The sequence below is a fragment of the Python bivittatus genome, unplaced genomic scaffold (assembly GCF_059951505.1).
Source record: "Python bivittatus isolate LINGU-HERP-01145 unplaced genomic scaffold, Pbiv_v1 ctg000430_np1212, whole genome shotgun sequence".
Lineage (NCBI taxonomy): Eukaryota > Metazoa > Chordata > Lepidosauria > Squamata > Pythonidae > Python > Python bivittatus.
In genome coordinates this window covers 937,768-954,345 of record NW_028277071.1, presented here as the reverse complement: position 1 = coordinate 954,345, position 16,578 = coordinate 937,768, and the positions used below count along the sequence as shown (strand labels likewise).

Genomic DNA, 16,578 nt, shown 5'->3' with positions numbered 1-16,578 from the left:
GGAGATGAGAAGTGAATCAAAAACTTGCAAAGGAGAATAAAATGTACAGGGTAGAGCCAGTGCAATTTAAAAACTCTGGCGAGGGTTTATGACTGGAAATATAATTTTAATGTCCACCTTTCTCATGCTAACTATGATCCTCTCCCTTCTTAGCAGAGTTTTCACCCACTTTCTTGTTGGACTTCAGGCTGGTGTGTCGGCAGAAAGTTAGCAATACATGTCCATTCATGGACCAAATGCACGCAGATGTTGATTCTTTATATTCTGCTGGTTATGTTTTCATTAGTCCTTTTGGAATACTTTTGGTCAAATGAGTAATGATACCAATGTTTTGCTCTGTGGCTCTTCCCCCAGTCTCCCTAGATTATCCTCACAGCCCTATATATCTGTTACTTGCCAGGAATGAAGACTGAATGAAAGGCATTCCAGCCCCCCAATGTTGAATATTATTTATTGTAAAGTTTAAGGCTTCACTACTTTTCTGTTTGCTGTGGACAGTTCTATGCAGTTCTTATTGGGGCCTTCAATTTTCATGTTAACATGGACGATTAAGCCGTAAGGAGACCGTAAAAGGATGTTTTTTAATTATCAATTTTGTGGCTCTCTTCCTGTTCATCACTTCAAGCCACCATCACTAACTCAGGGTCAGTGCAGAGAAATCTGAGAAACCAGATTTCAGAAAGGACGTTGTCACATCTCCATTGCCGCAACAAAAGCCGTTGTCAAATCCCAATGCTTCTGTCCGAAAACAGCAATCACAGCAACACTGCTTTGAATTTAGGCCCTCGGTGAACCTCGGAAAGTCATCTGTTTCCTGCTTAGAGAGGGGATGCCCCAGTTAGCTCAATTTCTCCTAAATTACCTTGGGAGTTGGAATTCAGCAAGATGGCAGAAATCCTGACTCAGAGAAGTTGTGTGAAGAGTACGATTGCAGGTAACGTCCAGTTTTGCAGCAGGAAAGGCTCCAAAGACAACTGTTTTTATGTGTGATGGTGTAAGGCATGATAGATGCGGCCTTGGATAGAGCCCACCGGCAATCTGTGCTGAATACCTCCCAAACCAGTAACTTTTCCATATGTTACAACATCTAGACATCGGAATAGTTTTTTCCCTTGTGCCATTGCTCTGTTAAATACTATATGATTTGATATCTGTTGGACAGTGGCTTCTTCTTTTGGAAAGGTTATTTTACTGGGTAGTGTTATTGTTACTGTTTATTAATTTTCTGTTGTTATCCAAACGCACCGTTGATCTTGCTGTTCGTCACCGAAAACAAATTCCTTGTATATATTTTATACTTGGTCCTTAAAGTATTTTGTATTGTTATGTATTCTGGTAGTGGAAGCATTCAACCAGACACCACCCGTAATGACAAAAAGGTCTCTGAGTGACCATCCTGCTTGTCGGGTGCTCAGTTCCAGGACTGGCTTTATCATAAAGCCAGATGAGGCACAAGCTTTATCAAGCAGAGTTCTCGTGAAATAGCAGCAAACTGTTGATGATAGGCTGCTATGGCATGGAATGAAGGTGATCCGTTGTGAGCACACAAATCAGTGGAAAGAGTTCTCCACTTTCTGATGTTTTTTTTTCCATCTGTGAGGAAAGAGTGCCTAGGTTCCGTGGAGTAACAGGATGTGTGTTGGTCCTATGCAAACACCATGAGGATGTAGCCCTTGATGCTAGGCTTCTGGTTCGGCTTCCCAAAGACAAATCATTGCATTTCTTGAGAAGGTTAGCTTACAGGTGAATTTTCAGGATGAGTGGGAATGTTCTCTTTATATTCTAAGGGAGATTGCTTGTGGTATAATATTTAGGCTAAAAAGAAGGTTAATTTCTCTCTGTTCTCAAGTGATTCTTCTGACAAGCCCCCTCAACTTCATCTTAACAGACACATTTTTCCAACCCATCTCATTTTGTGATCTATTTCTGTCTTCCCAGAAAATCCATTGCAATTCAGTTACAAACAATTTGGCCTCTGTTCTCCATCATCCTAAAGCAGGGAGATGTCCATGTGGAAACATAATTAAATTTGGGGTCTCACCCTTCAAACCAAGCTGCTGCAGAATACCTGAGGTTGTCCTGCTGCACCCAGACACAAGGTGGCACTCTTGAGAAAGCACACTTGCCACATAGCTTTCTAAAAGGCATGTTGGAGTCCTGATCCTCAACCACATCCTGCAGATTGAATGCTTTAAACTTGAACAGCTTCTTAGAAGTTACTCACTTCTCACTTCTCACAGACATCAGTTCTGTGGCCTCTAATTTTATCGTGCTATGAAGAGAAGAGAACAGAGGCCAGAAGCAAATGAGATCTGGAGTCATCTTTTAATAGGTTTTTGTTTTTTAAGTGTATCTCCATATCTTCTACTAGATAAATGACTTTCATTTTGCAGTGCGCTTGGATCATCCTTTTAGTCTTCAGTAAGTGACTCATCTCCACGTTGTATTAGGAGAGTGCTCTTTAATTCCTTTCTGTTTCATTTTCGTTCCAGAATTTGCCAGATTTCTTTCAAATCTACAGGAGTAGAAAAAAAAGCATAGTCTTTCCAAAATCTAACCGAAGAATCAGTTTTCAAAGGGAGATGCTATTTAGTGTGATGGAAGCAAATGCCATATGTGCTTTCAAGGGGACCATAGTAAGAAATTAGAAAACTTTGACTGGTGCAAAGAAAATGGTTTTTTGGCAGAGGCTACCTTATCTTCTGCAGGTGAACGGAAGGGGTGCCTTTTTTGTAAGGTCTACTTGTGCAAAAAGACAATCAGAAGAGGTGTCTTTGCATCTAGGTGTAATGGATTTTATGTGGAGAAATGAATCACTTGTGGCCAGGGGGAAGGCAGGTTATGAGAGGCAAGAAGGCATGGGAGATGGAAAATGGAGGGAAGGAAGGAAGGAAGGAAGGAAGGAAGGAAGGAAGGAAGGAAGGAAGGAAGGAAGGAAGGAAGGAAGGAAGGAAGGAAGGAAGGGTCTCCAGCATTTTCCTTTGATGTATTAAGTCAGTAGTGGACAGAAACTTCTGAATGGAAAAGAAGGAAAGGGTCTTCAGGTTATTCCAGAAATTTATCTGAAAACCAACCCGGGGAATACTTCTGTTCATCCATTTCTTAACACTTTGTCCCCCTCTTGATGAAACCTCCTCTCTTCTCCCCAGGACAGGTCACAGGACAATCAGTGAAGCAAACAACAGGCACTGTGACAGTTACAGAAGGACAACCTGTCTCTCTCAGTTGCTCTTATGAATCAACAGTTACTAGTAATTACCCATACTGGTACATCCAGCCTCCTGGTCAGCCTCCTAAGCTCTTTTTGAAACAGTTTGACCATCAGGCCCAAGGCTTCGAGGCTACTCATGTTCTCCAGGAAAGCAAGAAAAAAGAGATTTTCAACATGCAGAAACAAGCCATCCTGCTGAAGGACTCTGCTGTCTACTTCTGTGCCTTCGCAGACACAGTGAGACAAAGGAGATGAGAAGTGAATCAAAAACTTGCAAAGGAGAATAAAATGTACAGGCTAGAGCCAGTGCAATTTAAAAACTCTGTCAAGGGTTTATGACTGGAAATATAATTTTAATGTCCATCTTTCTCATGCTAACTATGATCCTCTCCCTTCTTAGCAGAGTTTTCACCCACTTTCTTGTTGGACTTCAGGCTGGTGTGTCGGCAGAAAGTTAGCAATACATGTCCATTCATGGACCAAATGCACGCAGATGTTGATTCTTTATATTCTGGTGGTTATGTTTTCATTAGTCCTTTTGGAATACTTTTGGTCAAATGAGTAATGATACCAATGTTTTGCTCTGTGGCTCTTCCCCCAGTCTCCCTAGATTATCCTCGCAGCCCTTTATATCTGTTACTTGCCAGGAATGAAGACTGAATGAAAGGCATTCCAGCCCCCCAAATGTTGAATATTATTTATTGTAAAGTTTAAGGCTTCACTACTTTTCTGTTTGCTGTGGACAGTTCTATGCAGTTCTTATTGTGGCCTTCAATGTTCATGTTAACATGGACGATTAAGCCTTAAGGAGACCGTAAAAGGACTTTTTTTAATTATCAATTTTGTGGCTCTCTTCCTGTGCATCACTTCAAGCCACCATCACTAACTCAGGGTCGGTGTATAGAAATCTGAGAAACCAGCAATCAAGCATAGAAATTGAATCAAATTCTTTTCTCTCCCTGAAGCAAGCAGCAATGTCATTTTCACATGGATCAAAAGATTTCTAGAATTCAAGATACCTTTAGATACGTTTAGTCTTTAGAAGAAAGAAAATGAAATACTATTTGCAGCCCAAGTCAACTCCGGGTGAGGCTTCGGATACATCAGTCATGTTTTCTGGGGAACGGTGCAGCACGAGAGCCTGAAACCACTATCATTTCTCTCCGTGGCTTCCACAAGGGCATAACAACATTGGAAGAGCCCCGCTGGATGAGGCCAATGGGCTGTTGAGTTCAGCACCCAGTGCACCCTGGGCACAATAGGGACGTTCATCGGTGAGGACAAGGAGGTGACTGCCTGCCAGCCCTTCCAGAGGGTCCAGGCAAGCAGCACAAACCACGAGTAGTATCACTTCCTGATTGTAAGGTTGCAGTAACAGAATCTTGCAGGGCAGAAAGCATTTCTCCCCTCCTTGACTTTTCCTTTCCAAAGAACTAGGGAAGGTCCCTCTGAAGCCCTTCCCACACACTTTTCCTTCCGTGGGCTGAGATAATTTTGCATGATGGTTGAGAGGTCTGCAGCTCTTCCTCCTGTCTCCAAAGCCCTGTCCACATACCATTACACTGCCAGTTTTCGGCTCTCTCACAGCTTTCTTAAGGGGAAGGGGGCAGAACTGTGCCCAGCACACAAGTGTGTTCCCACCATAGATTTCCATAAGCGTGTCACGATATCAGGAATGCTATCTTGAATTCCTTTCTTAATTATTCCAAGCATGAAGTCTGAATTTTTAGGATAGCTGTGTTCTGCTTTGGGACATTTACCTCACAATGTCGACCATAACGCCATGACCCTGTTCTTGATCAGCCATGTCCCATTCAGGTCCTGTGGATGGATATATCTGAATCGTCAGAAAGGACGTTGTCACATCTCCGTCGCCGTAACAAAAGCCGTTGTCAAATCCCAATGCTTCTGTCCAAAAACAGCAATCACAGCAACACTGCTTTGAATTTAGGCCCTCGGTGAACCTCGGAAAGTCATCTGTTTCCTGCTTAGAGAGGGGATGCCCCAGTTAGCTCAATTTCTCCTAAATTACCTTGGGAGTTGGAATTCAGCAAGATGCCAGAAATCCTGACTCAGAGAAGTTGTGTGAAGAGTACGATTGCAGGTAACGTCCAGTTTTGCAGCAGGAAAGGCTCCAAAGACAACCGATTTTATGTGTGATGGTGTAAGGCAGGATAGATGCGGCCTTGGATAGAGCCCACCTGCAATCTGTGCTGAATACCTCCCAAACCAGGAACTTCTCCATATGTTACAACATCTAGACATCGGAATAGTTTTTTCCCTTGTGCCATTGCTCTGTTAAATACTATATGATTTGATATCTATTGGACAGTGGCTTCTTCTTTTGGAAAGGTTATTTTACCGGGTAGTGTTATTGTTACTGTTTATTAATTTTCTGTTGTTATCCAAACGCAGTGTTGATCTTGCTGTTAGTCACTGAAGACAAATTCCTTGTATATATTTTATACTTGGTCCTTAAAGTATTTTGTATTGTATTGTGTTCTGCCTGTGGAACCATCCGACCAGACGCCATCCGTAATGTCAAGAAGGTGACCATCCTGCTTGTTGGGTGCTCAGTTCCAGGACTGGCTTTATCATAAAGCCGGATGAGGCACAAGCTTTATCAAGCAGAGTTCTCGTGAAATAGCAGCAAACTGTTGATGATAGGAGGCTATGGCATGGAATGATGGTGATCCGTTGTGAGCACACAAATCACTGGAAAGAGTTCTCCACTTTCTGATATTTTTTTTCTGCCTGCAAGTAAAGGCTGCCTAGATTCCATGAAGTAACAGGATGTGGGCTGCTCCTATACAAATATAGTGAGGATATCGCCCTTGATTTTAGGGTTAGGGTTCAGCTTCCCAAACACTAAGTAATGAATGTCTTCAGAAGGTTAGCTTACAGGTAAAATTTCAGAATGCATGGCAAGCTTCATTTGCTAAGGGAGATTGCTTGTGGTACAATATTTAGGCTAAAAAGAAGGTTAATTTCTCTGTTCTCAAGTGATTTTTCTGACAAGCCCCCTCAACTTCATCTTAACAGGCACATTTTTCCAACCCATGTCATTTTGTGATTTATTTCTGTCTTCCCGGAAAATCCATTGCAATTCAGTTACAAACAATTTGGCCTCTGTTCTCTATCATCCTAAAGCAGGGAGATGTCCATGTGGAACCATAATTAAATTTGGGGTCTCACCCTTCAAACCACGCTGCTGCAGAATACCTGAGGTTGTCCTGTTACACTCAGACACAAGGTGGCCCTCCTGAGAAAGCACACTTGCTACAGAGCTTTCTGTAAGGCGTGATGGAGTCCCAGTCCTCAACCACATCCTGCAGGTTGCAGTGCTGTAACCTTGAATATCTTCTTAGAAGTTACTCACTTGGCAGGAGACATCAACTCTGTGGCCTCTAATCTCATGCTGTGGTGTGAAGAGAACAAAGGTCTGAAGCAATGAGATTTGGACTGACTTTTTATTAGGTTTCTGTTTTTCCAGGAGGATCTCCATGCCTTCAACTAGATAAATGTCTTTCTTTTTGGAGCACACTTGGATCATCCTTTTACTCTTAAGTAAGTGAATCATCTCCATGTTGGATTAGGAGAGTGCTCATTAACTACTTTGTTTTGGTTTCATCTGCTAATTTGCCAATTTTTTTTTTCAAATATACAGGATTTTAAAAAAAACATCCTATTTTCTAAATCTAATTGAAGGATAAGCTTTCGGAGAGAGATGCTCTTTAGTGTGATAGGCCAAATGCCATATGTGCTTTCGAGGGGACCTTCCCTAGCAGTGGTCAGAAATCAGAAAATCTTTGACAGATGCAAAGAAGAGGGCTTTTTGGCAGAGGCCACCTTGCCTTTTGGAGAAGAATGGAAAAAAATGGGGAAAAAATTGTAAGGTCCACATCTGCAAAAAGAAAATCAGAAGAGATGCCTTTGCATTTTGGTATATTCGCTTCTTAGCTTATATGTGCAGAAATGAATCTGTTGTTGCCTTTGGGAAGGCATGTTATGAAAGGCAGGAAGGCGTGGAGGATAGAAAAAAGGAAGGGAGGAAGAAAGAAAGGAAGGGTCTGCAGTTTTTTCTGTCAGAGAATGAAGTCAATACGGGAGAGTAATGTCCGGATGCTAAAAGTGGGAAAGGCTCTTCAGATTATTCAAGAAATGTGTCCTAAAAATAACCTGGGGAATTCCTCCTTTCCTCCATTTCTTCCCCCTCTTGTCCATCTCTGCATCAAACATCATCTCTTCTCCCCAGGACAGATCACAGGACAATCGGTGAAGCAAACAACAGGCACCGTGACAGTTACCGAAGGACAACCTGTCTCTCTCAGTTGCTCTTATGAATCAACAGTTACTAGTAATTACCCATACTGGTACATCCAGCCTCCTGGTCAGCCTCCTAAGCTCTTCTTGACAGGGTTACACCATCAGGCCCAAGGCTTCGAGGCTACCCACGTTCTCCTGGAAAGCAAGAAAAAAGGGACTTTCAACATGCAGAAACAAGCCATCCAGCTGAAGGACTCTGCTGTCTATTTCTGTGCCTTCAGAGACACAGTGAGACAAAGGAGATGAGAAGTGAATCAAAAACTTGCAAAGGAGAATAAAATGTACAGCGTAGAGCCAGTGCAATTTAAAAACTCTGGCAAGGGTTTATGACTGGAAATATAATTTTAATGTCCATCTTTCTCATGCTAACTATGATCCTCTCCCTTCTTAGCAGAGTTTTCACCCACTTTCTTGTTGGACTTCAGGCTGGTGTGTCGGCAGAAATTTAGCAATACATGTCCATTCATGGACCAAATGCACGCAGATGTTGATTCTTTATATTCTGGTGGTTATGTTTTCATTAGTCCTTTTGGAATACTTTTGGTGAAATGAGTAGTGATATCATTGTTTTGCTCTGTGGCTCTTCCCCCAGCCTCCCTATATTATCCTCACAGCCCTATATATCTGTTACTTGCCAGGAATGAACACTGAATGAAAGGCATTCCAGCCCCCCAATGTTGAATATTATTTATTGTAAAGTTTAAGGCTTCATTATTTTTCTGTTTGCTGTGGACAGTTCTATACAGTTTTTATTGTGGCCTTCAATGTTCATGTTAACATGGACGATTAAGCCGTAAGGAGACCGTAAAAGGACGTTTTTTAATTATCAATTTTGTGGCTCTCTTCCTGTTCATCACTTCAAGCCACCATCACTAACTCAGGGTCAGTGCAGAGAAATCTGAGAAACCAGATTTCAGAAAGGACGTTGTCACATCTCCATTGCCGCAACAAAAGCCGTTGTCAAATCCCAATGCTTCTGTCCGAAAACAGCAATCACAGCAACACTACTTTGAATTTAGGCCCTCGGTGAACCTCGGAAAGTCATCTGTTTCCTGCTTAGAGAGGGGATGCCCCAGTTAGCTCAATTTCTCCTAAATTACCTTGGGAGTTGGAATTCAGCAAGATGCCAGAAATCCTGACTCAGAGAAGTTGTGTGAAGAGTACGATTGCAGGTAACGTCCAGTTTTGCAGCAGGAAAGGCTCCAAAGACAACCGATTTTATGTGTGATGGTGTAAGGCAGGATAGATGCGGCCTTGGATAGAGCCCACCTGCAATCTGTGCTGAATACCTCCCAAACCAGGAACTTCTCCATATGTTACAACATCTAGACATCGGAATAGTTTTTTCCCTTGTGCCATTGCTCTGTTAAATACTATATGATTTGATATCTATTGGACAGTGGCTTCTTCTTTTGGAAAGGTTATTTTACCGGGTAGTGTTATTGTTACTGTTTATTAATTTTCTGTTGTTATCCAAACGCAGTGTTGATCTTGCTGTTTGTCACTGAAGACAAATTCCTTGTATATATTTTATACTTGGTCCTTAAAGTATTTTGTATTGTATTGTGTTCTGCTAGTGGAACCATCCGACCAGACGCCATCCGTAATGTCAAGAAGGTGACCATCCTGCTTGTTGGGTGCTCAGTTCCAGGACTGGCTTTATCATAAAGCCGGATGAGGCACAAGCTTTATCAAGCAGAGTTCTCGTGAAATAGCAGCAAACTGTTGATGATAGGAGGCTATGGCATGGAATGATGGTGATCCGTTGTGAGCACACAAATCAGTGGAAAGAGTTCTCCACTTTCTGATATTTTTTTTCTGCCTGCAAGTAAAGGCTGCCTAGATTCCATGAAGTAACAGGATGTGGGCTGCTCCTATACAAATATAGTGAGGATATCGCCCTTGATGTTAGGCTTAGGGTTCAGCTTCCCAAAGACTAAGTAATGAATATCTTCAGAAGGTTAGCTAACTGGTGAAATTTCAGGATGCATGGCAAACTTCATATGCTAAGGGAGATTGCTTGTGGTACAATATTTAGGCTAAAAAGAAGGTTAATTTCTCTCTGTTCTCAAGTGATTCTTCTGACAAGCTCCCTCAACTTCATCTTAACAGACACATTTTTCCAACCCATCTCATTTTGTGATCTATTTCTGTCTTCCCAGAAAATCCATTGCAATTCAGTTACAAACAATTTGGCCTCTGTTCTCTATCATCCTAAAGCAGGGAGATGTCCATGTGGAACCACAATTAAATTTGGGGTCTCACCCTTCAAACCAAGCTGCTGCAGAATACCTGAGGTTGTCTTGCTGCACTCAGACACAAGGTGGCCCTCTTGAGAAAGCACACTTGCTACAGAGCTTTCTGTAAGGCATGTTGGAGTCCCAATCCTCAACCACATCCTGCAGGTTGCAGTGCTGTAACCTTGAATATCTTCTTAGAAGTTACTCACTTGGCAGGAGACATCAACTCTGTGGCCTCTAATCTCATGCTGTGGAGTGAAGAGAACAAAGGTCTGAAACAAATGAGATTTGGACTGACCTTTTCTTAGGTTTCTGTTTTTCCAGGTGGATCTCCATACCTTCAACTAGATAAATGTCTTTCTTTTTGGAGCACACTTGGATCATCCTTTTACTCTTCAGTAAGTGAATCATCTCCATGTTGGATTAGGAGAGTGCTCATTAACTACTTTGTTTTGGTTTCATCTGCTAATTTGCCAATATTTTTTTTCAAATATACAGGATTTTAAAAAAAAAACATCCTAATTTCTAAATCTAATTGAAGGATAAGCTTTCGGAGAGAGATGCTCTTTAGTGTGATAGGCCAAATGCCATATGTGCTTTCGAGGGGACCTTCCCTAGCAGTGGTCAGAAATCAGAAAATCTTTGACAGATGCAAAGAAGAGGGCTTTTTGGCAGATGCCACCTTGCCTTTTGGAGAAGAATGGAAAAAAATGGAAAAAAAATTGTAAGGTCCACATCTGCAAAAAGAAAATCAGAAGAGATGCCTTTGCATTTTGGTATATTCGCTTCTTAGCTTATATGTGCAGAAATGAATCTGTTGTTGCCTTTGGGAAGGCATGTTATGAAAGGCAGGAAGGCGTGGAGGATAGAAAAAAGGAAGGGAGGAAGAAAGAAAGGAAGGGTCTGCAGTTTTTTCTGTCAGAGAATGAAGTCAGTACGGGAGAGTAATGTCCGGATGCTAAAAGTGGGAAAGGCTCTTCAGATTATTCAAGAAATGTATCTTAAGGATAACCTGGGGGATTCTTCCTTTCCTCCATTTCTTCCCCCTCTTGTCCATCTCTGCATCAAACATCATCTCTTCTCCCCAGGACAGATCACAGGACAATCGGTGAAGCAAACAACAGGCACCGTGACAGTTACCGAAGGACAACCTGTCTCTCTCAGTTGCTCTTATGAATCAATAGTTACTAGTAATTACCCATACTGGTACATCCAGCCTCCTGGTCAGCCTCCTAAGCTCTTCTTGACAGAGTTTGACCATCAGGCCCAAGGCTTCGAGGCTACTCATGTTATCCTGGAAAGCAAGAAAAAAGGGACTTTCAACATGCAGAAACAAGCCATCCAGCTGAAGGACTCTGCTGTCTACTTCTGTGCCTTCGCAGACACAGTGAGACAAAGGAGATGAGAAGTGAATCAAAAACTTGCAAAGGAGAATAAAATGTACAGCGTAGAGCCAGTGCAATTTAAAAACTCTGGCAAGGATTTATGACTGGAAATATAATTTTAATGTCCATCTTTCTCATGCTAACTATGATCCTCTCCCTTCTTAGCAGAGTTTTCACCCACTTTCTTGTTGGACTTCAGGCTGGTGTGTCGGCAGAAAGTTAGCAATACATGTCCATTCATGGGCCAAATGCACGCAGATATTGATTCTTTATATTCTGGTGGTTATGTTTTCATTAGTCCTTTTGGAGTACTTTTGGTGAAATGAGTAGTGATACCATTGTTTTGCTCTGCGGCTCTTCCCCCAGTCTCCCTAGATTATCCTCGCAGCCCTTTATATCTGTTACTTGCCAGGAATGAAGACTGAATCAAAGGCATTCCAGCCCCCCAAATGTTGAATTTTATTTATTGTAAAGTTTAAGGCTTCACTACTTTTCTGTTTGCTGTGGACAGTTCTATGCTGTTCTTAATGTGGCCTTCAATTTTCATGTTAACATGGACGATTAAGCCGTAAGGAGACCGTAAAAGGACTTTTTTTAATTATCAATTTTGTGGCTCTCTTCCTGTTCATCACTTCAAGCCACCATCACTAACTCAGGGTCAGTGCATAGAAATCTGAGAAACCAGCAATCAAGCATAGAAATTGAATCAAATTCTTTTCTCTCCCTGAAGCAAGCAGCAATGTCATTTTCACATGGATCAAAAGATTTCTAGAATTCAAGGTACCTTTAGATACAGTTAGTCTTTTGAAGAAAGGAAATGAAATACTATTTGCAGCCCAAGTCAACTCCGGGTGAGGCTTCGGATACATCAGTCATGTTTTCTGGGGAACGGTGCAGCACGAGAGCCTGAAACCACTATCATTTCTCTCCGTGGCTTCCACAAGGGCATAACAACATTGGAAGAGCCCCGCTGGATGAGGCCAATGGGCTGTTGAGTTCAGCACCCAGTGCACCCTGGGCACAATAGGGACGTTCATTGGTCAGGACAAGGAGGTGACTGCCTGCCAGCCCTTCCAGAGGGTCCAGGCAAGCAGCACAAACCACGAGTAGTATCACTTCCTGATTGTAAGGTTGCAGTAACAGAATCTTGCAGGGCAGAAAGCATTTCTCCCCTCCTTGACTTTTCCTTTCCAAAGAACTAGGGAAGGTCCCTCTGAAGCCCTTCCCACGCACTTTTCCTTCCGTGGGCTGAGATAATTTTGCATGATGGTTGAGAGGTCTGCAGCTCTTCCTCCTGTCTCCAAAGCCCTTTCCACATACCATTACACTGCCAGTTTTCGGCTCTCTCACAGCTTTCTTAAGGGGAAGGGGGCAGAACTGTGCCCAACACACAAGTGTGTTCCCACCATAGATTTCCATAAGCGTGTCACGATATCAGGAATGCTATCTTGAATTCCTTTTTCGATTTTTCCAAGCATGAAATTTGAATTTTTAGGATAGCTGTGTTCTGCTTTGGCACATTTACCTCACAATGTCGACCATAACGCCATGACCCTGTTCTTGATCAGCCATGTCCCATTCAGGTCCTGTGGATGGATATATCTGAATCGTCAGAAAGGACGTTGTCACATCTCCATCGCCGTAACAAAAGCCGTTGTCAAATCCCAATGCTTCTGTCCAAAAACAGCAATCACAGCAACACTGCTTTGAATTTAGGCCCTCGGTGAACCTCGGAAAGTCATCTGTTTCCTGCTTAGAGAGGGGATGCCCCAGTTAGCTCAATTTCTCCTAAATTACCTTGGGAGTTGGAATTCAGCAAGATGGCAGAAATCCTGACTCAGAGAAAATGTGTGAAGAGTACGATTGCAGGTAACGTCCAGTTTTGCAGCAGGAAGGGCTCCAAAGACAACTGATATTATGTGTGATGGTGTAAGGCATGATAGATGCGGCCTTGGATAGAGCCCACCTGCAATCTGTGCTGAATACCTCCCAAACCAGGAACTTCTCCATATGTTACAACATCTAGACATCGGAATAGTTTTTTCCCTTGTGCCATTGCTCTGTGAAATACTATATGATTTGATATCTATTGGACAGTGGCTTCTTCTTTTGGAAAAGTTATTTTACCGGGTAGTGTTATTGTTACTGTTTATTAATTTTCTCTTGTTATCGAAACACACCGTTGATCTTGCTGTTTGTCACTGAAGACAAATTCCTTGTATATATTTTATACTTGGTCCTTAAAGTATTTTGTATTGTTATGTATTCTGCTAGTGGAACAATCCGACCAGACGCCATCCGTAATGTCAAGAAGGTGACCATCCTGCTTGTTGGGTGCTCAGTTCCAGGACTGGCTTTATCATAAAGCCGGATGAGGCACAAGCTTTATCAAGCAGAGTTCTCGTGAAATAGCAGCAAACTGTTGATGATAGGAGGCTATGGCATGGAATGATGGTGATCTGTTGTGAGTACACAAATCAGTGGAAAGAGTTCTCCACTTTCTGATGTTTTTTTTTCCATCTGTGAGGAAAGAGTGCCTAGGTTCCGTGGAGTAACAGGATGTGGGTTGGTCCTATGCAAACACCATGAGGATGTAGCCCTTGATGCTAGGCTTCTGGTTCGGCTTCCCAAAGACAAATCATTGCATTTCTTGAGAAGGTTAGCTTACAGGTGAATTTTCAGGATGAGTGGGAATGTTCTCTTCATATTCTAAGGGAGATTGCTTATGGTACAATATTTAGGCTAAAAAGAAGGTTAATTTCTCTCTGTTCTCAAGTGATTCTTCTGACAAGCCCCCTCAACTTCATCTTGACAGACACATTTTTCCAACCCATGTCATTTTGTGATTTATTTCTGTCTTCCCGGAAAATCCATTGCAATTCAGTTACAAACAATTTGGCCTCTGTTCTCTATCATCCTATAGCAGGGAGATGTCCATGTGGAACCATCTTTAAATTTGGGGTCTCACCCTTCAAACCACGCTGCTGCAGAATACCTGAGGTTGTCCTGTTACACTCAGACACAAGGTGGCCCTCCTGAGAAAGCACACTTGCTACAGAGCTTTCTGTAAGGCGTGCTGGAGTCCCAATCCTCAACCACATCCTGCAGGTTGCAGTTCTGTAACCTTGAATATCTTCTTAGAAGTTACTCACTTGGCAGGAGACACCAACTCCGTGGCCTCTAATCTCATGCTGTGGAGTGAAGAGAACAAAGGTCTGAAGCAAATGAGATTCGGACTGACTTTTTCTTTGGTTTCTGTTTTTCCAGGTGGATCTCCATACCTTCAAATAGATAAATGTCTTTCTTTTTGGAGCACACTTGGATCATCCTTTTACTCTTCAGTAAGTGAATCATCTCCATGTTGGATTAGGAGAGTGCTCATTAACTACTTTGTTTTGGTTTCATCTGCTAATTTGCCAATTTTTTTTTTCAAATATACAGGATTTAAAAAAAAAACATCCTATTTTCTAAATCTAATTGAAGGATAAGCTTTCGGAGAGAGATGCTCTTTAGTGTGATAGGCCAAATGCCATATTTGCTTTCGAGGGGACCTTCCCTAGCAGTGGTCAGAAATCAGAAAATCTTTGACAGATGCAAAGAAGAGGGCTTTTTGGCAGAGGCCACCTTGCCTTTTGGAGAAGAATGGAAAAAAATGGGAAAAAAATTGTAAGGTCCACATCTGCAAAAAGAAAATCAGAAGAGATGCCTTTGCATTTTGGTATATTCGCTTTTTAGCTTATATGGGCAGAAATGAATCTGTTGTTGCCTTTGGGAAGGCATGTTATGAAAGGCAGGAAGGCGTGGAGGATAGAAAAAAGGAAGGGAGGAAGAAAGAAAGAAAGAAAGAAAGAAAGAAAGAAAGAAAGAAAGAAAGAAAGAAAGAAAGAAAGGAAGGGTCTGCAGTTTTTTCTGTCAGAGAATGAAGTCAGTACGGGAGAGTAATGTCTGGATGCTAAAAGTGGGAGAGGCTCTTCAGATTATTCAAGAGATGTATCTTAAGGATAACCTGGGGAATTCCTCCTTTCCTCCATTTCTTCACCCGCTTGTCCATCTCTTTATCAAACATCATCTCTTCCCCCCAGGACAGATCACAGGACAATCGGTGAAGCAAACAACAGGCACCGTGACAGTTACTGAAGGACAACCTGTCTCTCTCAGTTGCTCTTATGAATCAACAGTTACTAGTAATTACCCATACTGGTACATCCAGCCTCCTGGTCAGCCTCCTAAGCTCTTGTTGACAGAGTTTGACCATCAGGCCCAAGGCTTCGAGGCTACTCATGTTATCCTGGAAAGCAAGAAAAAAGGGATTTTCAACATGCAGAAAAAAGCCATCCAGCTGAAGGACTCTGCTGTCTACTTCTGTGCCTTCAGAGACACAGTGAGACAAAGGAAATGAGAAGTGAATCAAAAACTTGCAAAGGGAGAATAAAATGTCCAGGGAAGAGCCACTGGAATTTACAAAATCTGGCAAGGGTTTATGGCTGGAAATATAATTTTAATGTCCATCTTGCCCACACTAACTATGATCATGCTGTGGTGTGAATAGAACAAAGGTCTGTAGTAAATGAGATTTGTACTGACCTTTTCTTAGGTTTTTGTTTTTCCAGGTGGATCTCCATACCTTTAACTAGATAAATCCCTTCTTAGCAGAGTTTCCAATGACTTTCTTGTTGGACTACAGTCTGTTGTGTCAGCAGAAAGTTAGCAATGCATGTCCATTCATGCACAAAATGCACGCAGATGTTGATTCTTTATATTCTGGTGGTTATGTTTTCATTAGTCCTTTTGGAGTACTTTTGGTGAAATGAGTAGTGATACCATTGTTTTGCTCTGCGGCTCTTCCCCCAGTCTCCCTAGATTATCCTCGCAGCCCTTTATATCTGTTACTTGCCAGGAATGAAGACTGAATGAAAGGCATTCCAGCCCCCAAATGTTGAATTTTATTTATTGTAAAGTTTAAGGCTTCATTATTTTTCTGTTTGCTGTGGACAGTTCTATGCAGTTCTTATTGTGGCCTTCGAATTTCATGTTAGCATGGACGATTAAGCTGTAAGGAGACCGTTTTTTAGGACGTTTTTTAATTATCAATTTTGTGGCTCTCTTCCTGTGCATCACTTCAAGCCACCATCACTAACTCAGGGTCAGTGCATAGAAATCTGAGAAACCAGCAATCAAGCATAGAAATTGAATCAAATTCTTTTCTCTCCATGTCATTTTCACATGGATCAAAAGATTTCTAGATTTCAAGGTACCTTTAGATACAGTTAGTCTTTAGAAGAAAGGAAATGAAATACTATTTGCAACCCAAGTCAACTCCGGGTGAGGCTTCGGATACATCAGTCATGTTTTCTGGGGAACGGTGCAGCACGAGAGCCTGAAACCACTATCATTTCTCTCCGTGGCTTCCACAAGG

General features: G+C 42.1%; 1 gene segment (V, D, J or C); it reads left to right on the top strand.

Annotated features, from left to right (window-relative positions):
• Window positions 1–885: 885 nt before the first annotated feature.
• LOC148215226 (T cell receptor alpha variable 18-like) lies at window positions 886–4,011 on the top strand. The segment is given in 3 exon segments: window positions 886–934; window positions 3,150–3,448; window positions 3,958–4,011. Coding segments are annotated over 3 exon segments (402 nt in total).
• Window positions 4,012–16,578: the final 12,567 nt, after the last annotated feature.